The sequence below is a fragment of the Charadrius vociferus genome, unplaced genomic scaffold (assembly GCF_000708025.1).
Source record: "Charadrius vociferus isolate BGI_N301 unplaced genomic scaffold, ASM70802v2 scaffold112, whole genome shotgun sequence".
NCBI lineage: Eukaryota > Metazoa > Chordata > Aves > Charadriiformes > Charadriidae > Charadrius > Charadrius vociferus.
In genome coordinates, this window is record NW_009647011.1 from 237,173 (window position 1) to 251,317 (window position 14,145).

Below are 14,145 nucleotides of genomic sequence, written 5' to 3' on the forward strand. Positions count from 1 at the left end.
TCTAATGAACACCCTCCGCCTCCCCCCCCCCCCCCTTTTTTTTTGTTCATTGAAATATTAGGAGTGACCTCCTACCACAGAAATCCCAAATTAAATCTGTGGTATTCTATAGGCCAAAGATGTTTTATGAGCATTCATTTTTCAAGACGGAAAAAGCTTTCATTTGGATCTCCCTGGCCAAAACAGGGATTATAGGATTCAGGCTTAGCTTTCTCTCACTGCCTTATTTCCTCTTTCCCCATGGTTGGAAGGATACATTTTGTAACAAACAAGCCTTGAAACACTTTATTTTACTATTTATTTTAGATTTATATCTACAAGAGGAAGTTATTACCATGGTTTAGAACTATTCTAAGATAAAGAACAAAGCATCAAGTGTTGTCAGAAAAGCTATTAGACAGTAACAGTTAAGGCTGTTGAGCGTATTTATGACAAAACCTCAACAATCCCTATTTGGGACTGTATACCTTTATTTGTTTTGTACTGAAAGCTAAAACTAGACAGAAAAAAAAAAAAAAAAAAAAAAGAGAAGCACAATAGTCTTCAGATTAAGTCAGTCCCATACGCAAATACATCTAACCTTAAAACAGTAACACACAAAATAAATCCAAACATAACTGATCATTTGAGAGAAATTATAACGAAAAAATCTACAATGTACAGAAATTTTATGTCCCAAGCAAACAGCTTAACAGATGAGCAGCTGCGCCCATTCTCAAGAACACACGAAAGGCTTCAGTTTGCAGGCTAGCATCCTGCATAGCCCTTTGACACTAAAAAGGAAATTTCAGTCCCTTAAGACCCTAATTTGAACAACTTAACTAACAGACCAAAACATCAATTGGTTTTATGACTGAATGATATACCTGTAAGTTCTTCAAGGAGACAGAGAACATAAACAAGTATCAAGCTTAATTCAAATACTTGTACTCTTTTTTTTTTTATAGTTGCATTTCATTATAAAGTTATCATTCTACAAATCCACTTGAGCAAACTCACTCCCATTGTGAATACTGTATAATATCATACAATTACTCTGCATCAAAGGATTACCAGTGAACTAATAAGACAGTATGTTACACAAAGTAAATTAACAGAAAACTGTGTTTTGGGGAGTAGGAATGCCTCCCTCTTTTTGAAGGAGGCAGAATTTATTTAAATGGGGCAGTATTTACAATGTCTCCCCCTTCTGAAAAAGTAACAAAAAAGACAAAATTGATCTTTGCACTTAAATCAGTAGTTAGCTTTATAATACATAGTTAACGTACCACTCAGTGCTCCAACTGCTCCAAAATTTAACGATTTTCCATCCATTATACTGGCATCACATTCTATCTCACCCAGAAGGTTCAGGTTAGACCCCAATCCTGCATTTGTAAAAGGAGAATCCTAAAAATAAGAACAAAACACTATAAGGCCACATCCATAACAGACTAGATCAAAACCTTTGTATAACTGTCTGACAACACCGATCCCGATACAGTTCTTATTCTAGTAATTTAATTTTCCACAACAAAACCAACAGTAACTTGAAGAGGGCATCTCAAATTACTATCATGAATACCTTACACCCTCTATAGGGTGTGATATATCTCAAGTGTAATAATGCCCTAATATGAAAACCAATCACTCAACAATTTAAGATGATCAATTACATCGAAGCAAAATCCTTATAACACAATGAAAATCTCTTCCTCCCTCCCCCAAAATACATACTTCATTTGGTCCCTAACCTGTCAGTCAATTTAAGTAACATCTAATAATCACTGCATAGACCACAGTCTGCCTTAGAAACTCTTAAGTACACACACAGCAGCAAAACAGAACTGTACGTTTCTTCAACATTCTAAGCTTATGATTGCAGCTCTGCACACAGAAACTAAGAACTGGCATCAGTAACAACTCACTTTGGAAAATACCTGTTTGATCATTAGCACAAGGACAGTCATTACTGTGATCAGGAAGTTTAACCAAGACATTTCACAGAAAGTATGGAACAAAATTTAACAAATTAACTAAAAACTAACTCCCCTTTTATAGGCAACTTCCATACATTTTTGGAAAAAATCAAGGTTCTCAAACAAGAAGTTTTGCACGCGAGAATTAAAAACACCCATTTTTGCACACCCCACCCCCACCCCCCCTCATCAGAGCATCCCCATGACTTTCAAAACACAATTTTTAAAGCACAGTTCAGGAGTCTTGCTGTCAGCTCAATATAACCCCCTCTTCCTTCATGCAAGCATGAAACGGAGTACAGCTCTAAGAAAGAGAACAGCCCAGAACAGCCAAACCGTAAAATTTCAGAGAGATGCTGCATACTTTCAGAGTTTCTGTTTTTAGTACAACCGCGTAACAACCTGATGTGATGAAGAAAATGGTTGTCTAGACCACATGTGAACATGTCAATGAAATTAGATGATCATACTATTACAGTACATTTAATATAAGCTGAATTAGGAAACAAATCTACCTGAAACAGCTCAAAGTTCTGTCTTAAATGTTAACTGAACCGGTTCTTTCTGTTGCTTATTAATTTGTCATGAATACAACGAAACAAGAGAAAGACATTTGACATTAGTAAGTCAGTTAGCCTTTGTTAACTTTCAAATGAGCAAGTAATGAGTAAATTCAAAACTTGCTTTGCAAGATGTTGATTCTAATTTACAGAGATATTTAAAGTGTTCTTAGTGTCTGAATCATCAAAATGCTATCTTCCAGAAGAATCGTGAATATATGATTAATATGTCACCATGAAACAGACTGTAATCCCTCCATGTTCATTTTATACTACTCATCTTTATTTTCTTTTTTCTTCTGCATCCAAGAAGTAGCACAAGATTTTATCCCATACCACCACAGATTTTCAAATTCACTGTGTATATTCATTGTGTTGTTCACTTTGACAGCTATGTCTCACAGAAAATTAGAAAATTTGAAAAGATTTTAGGATTATGAAACATTTGCAGTTTAGTGCACAGGGAATAACTTTCCTGGTAGTGGGAGGCAGAATTTGATTTTTAAGTCTACTAAGATGATGGTCTTGAAAAGGTGGAAGACTGCAGAGCAGCCGCTGGGTTAACTGACTTCATTGCTCCCCAGGCTCTACAAGTATGAAGAAAATTAAGTCAGTGAAGTTTAGAACAAAAGAAGCAGAGAAGTGATGGAAGGAATCGGAATGTGAATGGTGAAAGGTACTTGGAGGACAAAGTAAAACCAGGAAGGCATTAGGATGAACAATGCTTACTCCTAGTGCTGTCCAAGTTCCTTGCCCATGGGTAATCAGACTGCATAGACCTGCAAGCCTGGAGATAAATGTTTCATGTTCTGTTCCTAAACCATTTGCTAGGTGCACTATACTCAAAAGCATTAGCAAAGAGTTTTGTGCTCTACAGATCTGTCACTTCCACAAAGCTAAGACAGCTGTTACCTTAAAAGCAGATGTCATGGCCAAATAAAGGGAGTAAGAAGGACCCATCAGAACAGAAGTCCTACTAACAGGACTCCTTCTGCAGTCAAGACACAAAGCTCCCTACCATCTGATAAACATAATAATCAAAAGAGGGTAGGGAAAAAATACAGGATACAGTGGCACTAGTTCACTTTATTTCTAAAAATCTAGGTGTGCTTGATGCTTTGGCATAGCACCTTCACTGGCACAACATCAAGGATGCACCAAGAGACAACTTATTCGGAGGATCCCAAGACAACGGGAATGCCAGCCGTTTCTCCCTACAGAACATTTATCAGAACACTACAGAATATTGGATAAATAAGAAATCTACACCAACAAAATTGTAGATGCCTCTTTGGTGGCATAACTCTCTTCATTTTAGGACTCAGAATCTTACCAGTACAATCAGTCACAACATGAGCAACTTCTCCAGTAAAAAGAAATAAAGGCCAAATTCCAAGCACCTGTTCAAAATTTCTATGGAGCTTTATAATAAGACTGCACTCAGTTAAGAAGATGGTCTCAGAAGTGTCAAAAGGAAGACAGTCTACTCTAACTTCACAGATCTGAAAGGTGATCTGGTAACTGCTTTAGGCAGTGCAGGAACTGGGTGCGAACACATGGAATTTCTGATACCTACCTGAGTGTCTCTGAGATGAGATACAAAGCCTTTGAAATGAGGCAGGGAAAAACCTTTAAAAAAAATGGAAACAGAAATTCACACCTACTGTATGAGTAGGCACGGACATGAAATACACCACATAAATACATCTCTGAAAATACGGATCTCTGCAAAGTCTGACTAAAAGATTTCAAGACTCTGATATACAAATGGAGGAATACAACTTCTGAAAATTAAGGTGTATTTTGAAATTAAAATTCAAAACCTTCAAGGAATGCAGAAACATCTCTAAAACAGAACTGTGTATGCTTTCAAAGGGAGAAGAAAATAAACTGAGCTAACTGAAGCAGTGTCTTCAAACACTTGGACAGAAAAATGCAGTACTGCGAGAACTATATGACTACTACGGGATGAGGAAGAGGCCAATCAAAGCATGTATCCAAGAAGAGGGAGAAAGGCAAAGGAGGATAATAGGCAAAGGTGTATAATACAGAAGCTAACTTCAGGAATATACTTTTTCAAGTATATTCCTTGATAGGAATCAAAGATCAGCCTTTTTATTTCTAAGGAGACTAAAAAAAGGTAAGAAAGCAAACCAAGCATGAGCTTTGCATGTTAACAGCAAGCCCTACTACCATAAAATAGTAAAAAAGAAGAGGGAAAAGACAAAGAAGTGGCTATTCAAAGCATTTTAACAAAACATAAGCTTTCAGTTATGTGAAAAATACTAGACTACCTGGCAATTACCCTACCACTGAAGTATCTCTAACTTATAATGTAAACCCGTAGCAAAGGAGATAATACAAAGCTTTAAGACATGAAACAGGAGTTTAATTTCCCCAAGTTAGCCCATCTTGTAAAAACTCAAGCCACCAAGGGTAAAATTTTTATTTTTAGAATAATTTTTACTTCAAGATGTACTTATAAATGGTCTGGCAGCATACACAGGCATGCTGAAGTTTCTAGCTGTGGTCAAAATTGGAATACTTGAAGAAGTTACTCAACACTATAACACTAATAGTCCTGAATTACATCTAGGCAAATAGTTAAAATGCTCTATTTTCAGCACGTATTAAAGATTCATCTCTGATACAGTTTTGGCTATGGTTTATTTGTAACTTTTAAAAGGGATTCAAAGTCTGCAGGCACTTTGTGTTACACACTGCAATTTTAAAATTTATTTTTCTGAGGGAATTTAGTGACAAGAAGTAATAGTCTACAAGGATGAGTCATGTCGCTTTCAATTAAACAAGCTAAAATGTTTTTAAAGAATGCTTTTGTCAAAGATTACTGTTAGCCACTCTGCTGCAAAACATCACAGTATTGCTTTTAACTAGAATTAACAACTTCCAGTTCATTACCCATTAAAAGGTTATCTGTGGCGACTGTCTTAATACAAGGCTGTCGGCATTGTGCTTTCCTCTTTAAAGAGAAGTCCCAGGACTAAGACTGTATATTCAAAAACCTTAATTACTATAAAATTAATAAACAAACAAAACCATAAAACAAATCAACAAGAAACAAGTTCTTTCAATGCAAAATTTTGCTGACAGCCACACAAAGCCACTGCTTGAGTATCCTAACAGGTTCAAAGTATCCTTCCCATTGATCCACAAGAACAAAAAAATGCAGACAAAATAGAGCAATTTCAGTAGCAAGGAGATCGAAATCCAAAATGTGACATCTGTTTCACCACCAACTGTATTAATTTCCAATGTAAATGATGTTCATAAAGAACATTGTACTGAAGCCAGATTAAAGAAACAAGTGATCTAGACACAGTATTAATAAACTTAGAAAAAGTTTGAAACGTTCATCATTCTTTACTATTCTTCTTCTTGTTCTTGTCTCCAGGACCTGAAGAGCAGACTTTCTGAAGTGCTCTATAGTCAAAGAAAAGCTTGAAATTGCACATTGTTCTCACAGCCAGCCATAGATGCAATCAGCATGTGGTTTTGTTGAAAGCTGCAAGTTTTAAGGGGGCGCGTGTGGAGGGGGACGTCCTCCTCTCCCCCCAAAAAAGCTGCCCAAATCCCTTGCTGTTTCAAGAGAAACTCAGACTTCATACAGTGGCTGACAGTAAGAGTGCAAAAAGAAATGGCACTGCGATAATGTCTGTGTAGAAGCATACAGTCTAAATGATGAATCTTATGAAGCACCTTGTCCAGACCCATTTTATTACCAAAAGCTGAAAGAGGTAACGTGTTCATTTGTTCCTCTCAAGAGTTCACAAACTGGAGAACAAAACTGCTTTTAATCAACTTTTCAAATACAGCTGATGCTTACGAAGACCAGCACAGTTATTTTAACAGTATTCTGGATCAGTTGCTATTGTTACTTTGCAAAAGAAATCTACCTTTTCTCTAGTTAACTATTAGCACAGAACACTATTTCACTTGAGATTCATATAGTCCAAAGAAAGGCTGTTCTTTCTCCATTTAGAGCCTGCAAAAATAAAACAAAAAACAGACAGCATACCACAAGCAAACTGTCAGCTTGCTCATAAAAGATCAAGAGCAAGTCTTGCGCCTCAACAAGTCTTTGAAGTGATGCCTCTTGGATTAGCTGAAATTCTGTGTAATAGGAGTTGTGTAATTGAGCGGAACTGAGGAAGAAAATTCATCTTTTGTGACACTTCCATGAAAAGATATTTGTGCCTTACAAAAACGACAGATTTTTGAAATACAGCATTGAAAATCCTAGAGAACTGTAGAAGTGATTAAACGTTTCAGATAAACTCACAGCAATGTGTTCTACAGCACCCAAAATACCAAGAAGTTACAAACAGTACTCCACAACAGAATCTGTTAGCACATTATACAAACTTTTCCTGTTCTGTATCTTAATCTGCATTACAGTGACACATGTAAACAAACATTGCTTTCATACAGATTTTTGCTATGTATTTGCCAACTCAAAATGCTGAAGTACTTTAGGAAACGTCACTATTTTTTCCTGCATAAACAAAAGGGCAGTGACAGCTCATTAGAGAGACAGTCAACATACAAACCTACATTTTTACCCATAAAATTTTGCAATTGATGAGCAAAATTATTCTATTTGCTTTGTTGACTTGCCACATGCAGTTTCTGTTTTCCATAGAGCAATAGGAAAAACATTAGAATTAAAACAGAAGATGTAGCTCCAGAAACGACAGAGATGTCTGGAGGTGGTGTTCAGAATGAGATATGTGTAGAAACAAATCTTTCAACATTTTGAAAGCTGACAGTCTAACACTTTGGAATTTCTCATACCAGATCCAAAAAACTGCCACTGCAAACCACACCATTTTCTGTTTTGAGTATACCTCTGATTTTTCCTCATAGCAATCTATGCTATTTTCCTGAATAGCAACATACTTAAATTTAAAAGAAGCCCAAATCCCAAACCCAATATTCTTTATCCCAGTAACAGAAGTTACATAAATCACTTAATGAATAAATGAAAGCAAATAATTAATGACAGCAGTATAACCTGAACAAAACCTTAGAAACAACAAAAAGGAAAAAGAAATAGGGTTTGTGCAACAGTACACATAAAAATACTACCTTAGACAATTATAAAACCAGAAAGTGGGATGATGGCAGGCATCACCAGAATAACACCAAGACAGATGAGAAGAAAAAGGTTGCTGAATGGAGTAATTTCATCAAAAGGTTTTAATTCCATCTTAAAGCCATAACTTATTACACTGATGTCACTTCAGAGTATTTAAATCTACTAAAGCAAAGAAGAAAAGTCTCTTGGGGGTAACAAAAACAGATAAAATATTTACCCCAGGCACAGCTGCCAAGAGATATATAGCTGTTAAGCTTCTTAAAATATGTTTTCTTCTGTGTAGCTCAGAAACATGATAAAAATCAGAACATGAAGTAGGCTATTTTTTCTTTCCACTGAGGAGGGAACTGACACACTAAACAATCTTATGGAACAGCAGCAGCCTCAGTTAGTTTATGGAAGCTCATTATAAATAATTCCGTTAGAGATATACACATTAGAATAGAGCTAGGTGGAAACAAAAGGTAAGATAACACATGAAAGCATATTTGAACACTTCAGTGGAGACCAAAAGTACTGTTTAAAGCCAAGGAGCTTGCCAAGTTGAAAGTATGACCAAAGTCTTGGCTCCTAGTCAGCATGTCTAGCACATATTAAAGTACGTACTGCCTGCCTTACGCTAACCCTCTCAAGTATGTTAATTAACACTTTCCCAGTATACGTGTAAGCAAATCCACTGCTAATCCTCTCAGAATACTACCATAAATTCCAAACCCAGGAAATTATTTTTACAGCACAACACTTACCTTGCCTTCCTTCTTTACTAATAAAGTTGGAGAGGAAGAAGCAATTACTCCTTACGGAGAAGAGGAATACCTATTTCAATCATTACTGCCATGAAGGATTAGTGGACCTGGGACAACAACCAAACTGCCTCATTTATATCCCAGAAATTCCTTTAGCTTTACTCTCTTCTACATTGTTTCGTAAGGACCCTCCACTGAAGTCAGATGCTGTAAAAATTTCACTTTTCCAAAAACACTTTTCCAAAAACTTTCAAGCAGCTGCTCATCTCCTTACCATTATCAACACTTTCTATCTTAATTAACAAGTACCATTTTGAAATAAAAACATTGCTTGTCTTATTGTTCTACACACAGTTTGTCATAAAAATCAGCAACGTCAATCATTATCTTACACTTAAGCCACATTTCTCTGAACAGCCTGCTTCTAGTCTCTTATCCTACCAGAGATCCTATAGAAACAAACTAAAAAATGTAAGAAAAAAAGCCTTTGGGAACCGCATTAATTTAAGCGCATAGCAGAAGTATGTTGTGGGACAAATGAGAACTTAAAATTCCAACTTCATTTTCCTATAGTCCTTTAACTGGATGAAGAGACAAGCAGCCTTAAATTTATGCAATCCCTTTTGTAGAATTATTTCATTTTTGTAGAATTATCCCAAAGAACTGAAAAAGGTATGAATAACACAACTCAAGAAAGCATACTCAGAGACAATTACCTCAGTATAATTACTACAGGAGAGTGTTAATAGAACTACTAAAGCCTAACTACATCTAAATTCTTTGGATCGTAATTTCAAGAAATGAAACACAACTCAGTGTGCTGATACTAATGCAAGCAAAAGGAACAAGGACTTATCCTACGTGGAGGACTTAACATATATGACTAGTTGCATGATTTTTTCCCCATCGAAGAAGCAGAGCCAGTGCAGTCTGCCCATAGCTTGGTAAATCATAAATTCCCTACAAAGTGTTCAACAAGTCTTTAATGACTGTATTTATTCTTGAAGGTTAAAGACTATCGGATAAAGTATACCTAAGACGACAACCCAGTTGCACCAACTAGACAACTTTTATTCAGTTTGCATTTTTAGAAAGTCTTTAAATAAATTTACTCCAAAATATAGTGGAAAAGCAAAAGATAAAATTAGCATAGCTTCCATGTCTGTACAGATAACTAAATATAAGACACAAAAATGGAAATCTCAGTAGATTTGCCATTTGAATTAACACATTCCTACAGAAAAATCGAGCAATGTACTTGAGACACGTAATTACTACTAGCCAGAAATTCATACCTCTAATTCTATAAGTGCCGCAGTCACTGCATCTGTTGCAAGAGCACCAGCCTGTAGCTTTTCAATTGCCTGTAAAACAGAATTTTTAGTTGGTGATTAGGAAAGTCTAATATTCTATGACTAAGCCCTACATTTTCCTAGTCCTGTACAAAACAAAAACTTCACCAAATTAGTTTAAAATGTAAGAGGACATAAAAACAAGAGGCACTGGAAATAGTAAGTGTGCACCATGCGAGGGCAGATCTGAAGGCGTGATTTTACTACTCGGACATTGCAGCACTGCATTTAGTAGCAGATTCATGCATGGTCAAATTGACAGCAAAATAAATTCTTATACCTGGTGTCCTCAAACACTTCACGTTTCAGTCAAGAAGTTTCTAATTTTCCTTCCAAGATTCAACAAAAATCCCTAGTACCACATATGGCAATTGTCATGAAATTGAACAGAATTTACAAGTAAGCTCATTTAAAAGCCAACACGCAAACCAAATCAAATTAGACAATGTTATCTTCAAATTACATACACACACAGAAAATGAACTTCTAGAGCCTAATATTATTTCTTAGATGCATATTGGACAAGACCTTACAGTCAAGTTCTCTCAGGGAACCCCAGAAAGCAAATCTCAAATTAGACTTAAATTCAACAGCAAACAACCTTTTTCACACAAAACTAGCTGGAAAATTAATATCATCAGGGCTAATGCACAACTTTTATGAAGCTAGTGTTAAGTTTAGATGATTTTTGAGGCCTCTCATTACAAAATTAGATCAGTATTAGGCTTGAGCAACAGAACTGTAAGATGAAGTGATAATTATCAGAGGCCAACTCTGAGACTCCTCTAAGAAGCCTGCCAAGCTCCCCAGCTTCTCTCCGGAGAAAGCAAAAGGCCTTAGAAATTCTGGAGACAGGTCCCTCAGCTTCTCATTCAACACTTAGTAGACAGGACTTGTCAGTTCCAAAGCTAAGTTCTTCGAGGAGATAAAAAAATTTAATTTCAATGGAAATAAAAGTCTTGCCATTTCTCCCTTTCCAGCTCTGGGAGGAGGGGTTTGACTTTTTGTTTTGTTTTTCCTGTTTCTACCTCCCCTCCTATTAAGAAGCTAAGCTCTATCAAGAAGAAAAGAATTCTAGAAATCCCTGTATTCGCAGTGCAATCTGGATGCTAGAGCTTAAATAAATTCTGAAGAGTGGACATTGATGAAAGAAAAATCCAGACACCATATTTAGCTCCAGAAATCCCAGAGCCTTGGGAACAGTGCAGTAACCTGTAGGAATACTTCGTTTAGGTACCACTGTGCCCTGCTCTTGTTCCCCCACTGTTCCTTTGGTGTCTGCTATTTGCCACCACTCATGAGAACGGTGCTGCACCTCACGGCCATTCTTTCCATTGATTCTGTATCATGTTAACGGTTGCTGCTCCATTTTTCCTCAAGAAATGCATACAGCCTGAGTAGCTAAACCCAAATATGGCCATTCATACTGAAGGGACAGCTCTATATTTCTTGTATACCACTACAAGACTGTGAAGGTCGTAAGACATACCTTCTGACAGGCTCTTTTGCACACATGCTTGTATTCTTTAGCTTTGGATTCGGAATGATAACCTGCACCTATAATTAAGACAAAAGGAAGAAAGATTATACTACCTGTCAAACTACAGCCTATAGTTCCCACAAAGGATTAAGATACAGGCAGACACAGCCTTCCTCATTCTGGAAAACATTAGCATTTCATTTTTGTATCAATGATTGACAATTTTACGCATTCCAACATTGATTCAAATACACTCAGTAAAATACAGGATACAGAGCAGCTATGCAGAAGCATACAGGTATAAATCTCAGCATCATACAATCTCTTCCTATAAACACTCTCCGAGAGATTTCAGTTTTGCTCATTCTTGGAGGATTTCCAGCATAGCCTTTCTATTTATTGCCCATTATTGAGAAAAAACCCTTGGCTTTAAGTCAAATTCCAATTTTCCTTTTACCACTGATTTGCAAGTTTGCAACTACCACCATCTTCTCATGTTTAAGATGAGTTTTTAGAGCTCATTACTCCTGTTTTAGAGCCAGGAGAGTTCCTGAAAATAAAGACTAAACATATCTTTTTCCCCCATCTTTTTTCTCATTGTCAGTCTTTATGTCTATCCTATTCCATCGAAACATTTTGCCTTGTTTTGCAGCCACTGTCCCCTACTTTGATACCTGAAAAATTTATCAGTGCCCACTATTCAACTAAATACAGCATCAGAAAAATAACAAATACCAGAACAGTGATATTTAAATTCCATCTTCTTCCCTTTACTTATTTTTTGAACTTGAAAAATATGCTTGTATTGATCTCAACTTCCCTTTCCTTGCCTCTACAAATGTTACCTTTGAGAAACTCTAATAAAATAAGTTTTAACACTACAAGAAAAAAAAAGAATTTTAAATAAAGTTACCCAGTAAAGGACAACATATTGAAAAATTCTATTCACTTTTAAAATAGAATACCAGGGTCATCAAATATCAACCCAGGTTAAGTTCTTTGAAGTTTTGGGGATTTTTTACCTTCAAGATTTTATAAACCAAGCAGCATGTTGGTTTTTCAAATATTTTAGGTGTCACCAGCCTATTTTGCTCAATTTCACCTCATGTCATCACACCTATGCTAAAAACAAATATACAGCCAGATATAAGCATCACTAATATTTTCAAGATTAGCAGCATTTAAGAAAGAACCCATTAGAAAAGAATTAATGAACAAGACACACATAACACATCATTTTTGTACCACATCTGCGTACAAGACTTCTTCATTACACGTGGAAAAAAAATAGTAATTCGCTTAAATATGAACAATTAAAAAAAAAAAAAAAAAAAAAAAACAGACTTGGAGGAAAACTTTCAAAAAGGTGAAAAAAGTGAAGTTCTGCAACAAACTGCCTAAAGAGGTTTCAAAAAGTCTTAACTAGACAGTCCTTATGGATGAGCTAGACAAGATACTGTCAGTAATGACACAGCTATGTTTGATCTTTCTGTAGGGTAAGGAAATAGACTGAAAGATCTCTCACATTTTGTTGGTTTCCCAAGCTTAGCAGATAACTGCAGAATTTGACATTTTATAACCATTGAAATTTAGGGATTTTGTTTGGGGTTTTCTTTGTCAAGGAGAAAAAAAAACAACCACAGTTCAGAACATACGAAAACTTACATTTTTATTAATAGTTTCCAAGATCCTCCAGCCAATGCAACTTCCAATCAAACTCTCTACTCCCAGATTTAAATCCAAAGTCAATGTCACTTCATTAACATACTAGTAGTCCAGTATGAAATTTTAGTTGATATTTAGTTTGCATATGCACTATTTCCATTCCAGCTGTTATGCTTCTGCATCTTACCTGCATGGACAAGCACAAATCCCACTCGTTTCCCTCTTTGGGTTTGCTTTGTTTCGGGCTCTTTGACCACCACTTTTACAGCTGTAACCTGAGACGATTTGGAAGGTAACACTTCTACTGAACTTATCCCCTTCTCCATGATCATATATTAGGATCACCATCTTCTACTGGAAAAGAGCATCCTTCCATTCAAAAATAAACCCTGGAGGGGAATCATCCTAAAACCAAATCACATGCATACATTAGATAGTGATTTCAAGAGACAAATTTCACACAAATAACTTCAGAAAGAACTTTTGGAAGAGGTTTGGAACAAGGAGAGTAAGCCTCTTGAAAGAAGGGCTTCTAAGTACTGCCTCTTTCCTAGCTAACAGTATTTATGAGACGTAAAAGAATCAAAGTCCATGTTGCAAGCTGAAAGCAGCCTTTTCGTTACAACTTAACTTGAACCTAATAATCTTTCCAGACATTGTAGGGAATTGTTGATCTAAGGCTTGCCCATGACTGAGAGAAAGCTGCTTTCCATAGGCTCTTTTTATTTAACAGTATGTTAAATGCCTAACTAGTTTCTAATGTGATGGTGCTCCACAGCCACAATCTTTACTTCTTAAAAGCGTAATTCCCTGCTTGCGTGGAAAGTCCTAAGCAGCACTGTAGCAATACTGGCAAAAAGCTGAAAGACAGTATATATGCTTGCAAGGCAGGATCTCCTGTCCTCCCATCACATATTGGCATCTGCCTGCATGATTTTGTGTCTACATTTTATGTAGGGGACACAGAAACCCTGCATGAACACAAATTCAATTGTAATATAAGAAGTTACAAACGTGAACTCCAGAGAATTGTAACATATGAGTGACATTAAAAATGCCAAAACTTCTCCTGTCATTTGCAGGAAATAACTATTTAAGATCCTATAATGAACTCCTACTCTTCTATACTTTTTCATCTCTTACCCTTATTATTCTCCATTGATTTGCAGGTGGGAAAGAAAAAAAGAAATTAACTTTTTTTAATGGCAAACTATTTCTAAAAAAACACCAGATAGCCAAAGTTTGCCTAGATAGCTACCATGATTATT

General features: G+C 36.2%; 1 protein-coding gene across 1 annotated transcript in view; it reads right to left on the bottom strand.

Moving 5' to 3' along the window:
• TASP1 (taspase, threonine aspartase, 1) overlaps positions 1–13,282 on the bottom strand; it is an 86,777-nt gene extending 73,495 nt beyond the window's left edge. Inside the window, exons 1-4 of the mRNA XM_009895429.1 lie at positions 13,065–13,282; positions 11,222–11,289; positions 9,676–9,744; positions 1,269–1,389 (exon numbers count right to left, since the gene is read on the bottom strand). Coding sequence (XP_009893731.1) covers positions 1,269–1,389; positions 9,676–9,744; positions 11,222–11,289; positions 13,065–13,209 — 403 coding nt within the window. The 5' untranslated portion in view covers positions 13,210–13,282. The remainder of the gene's footprint in view (positions 1–1,268; positions 1,390–9,675; positions 9,745–11,221; positions 11,290–13,064) is intronic.
• Between the last annotated feature and the right edge of the window lie 863 nt (positions 13,283–14,145).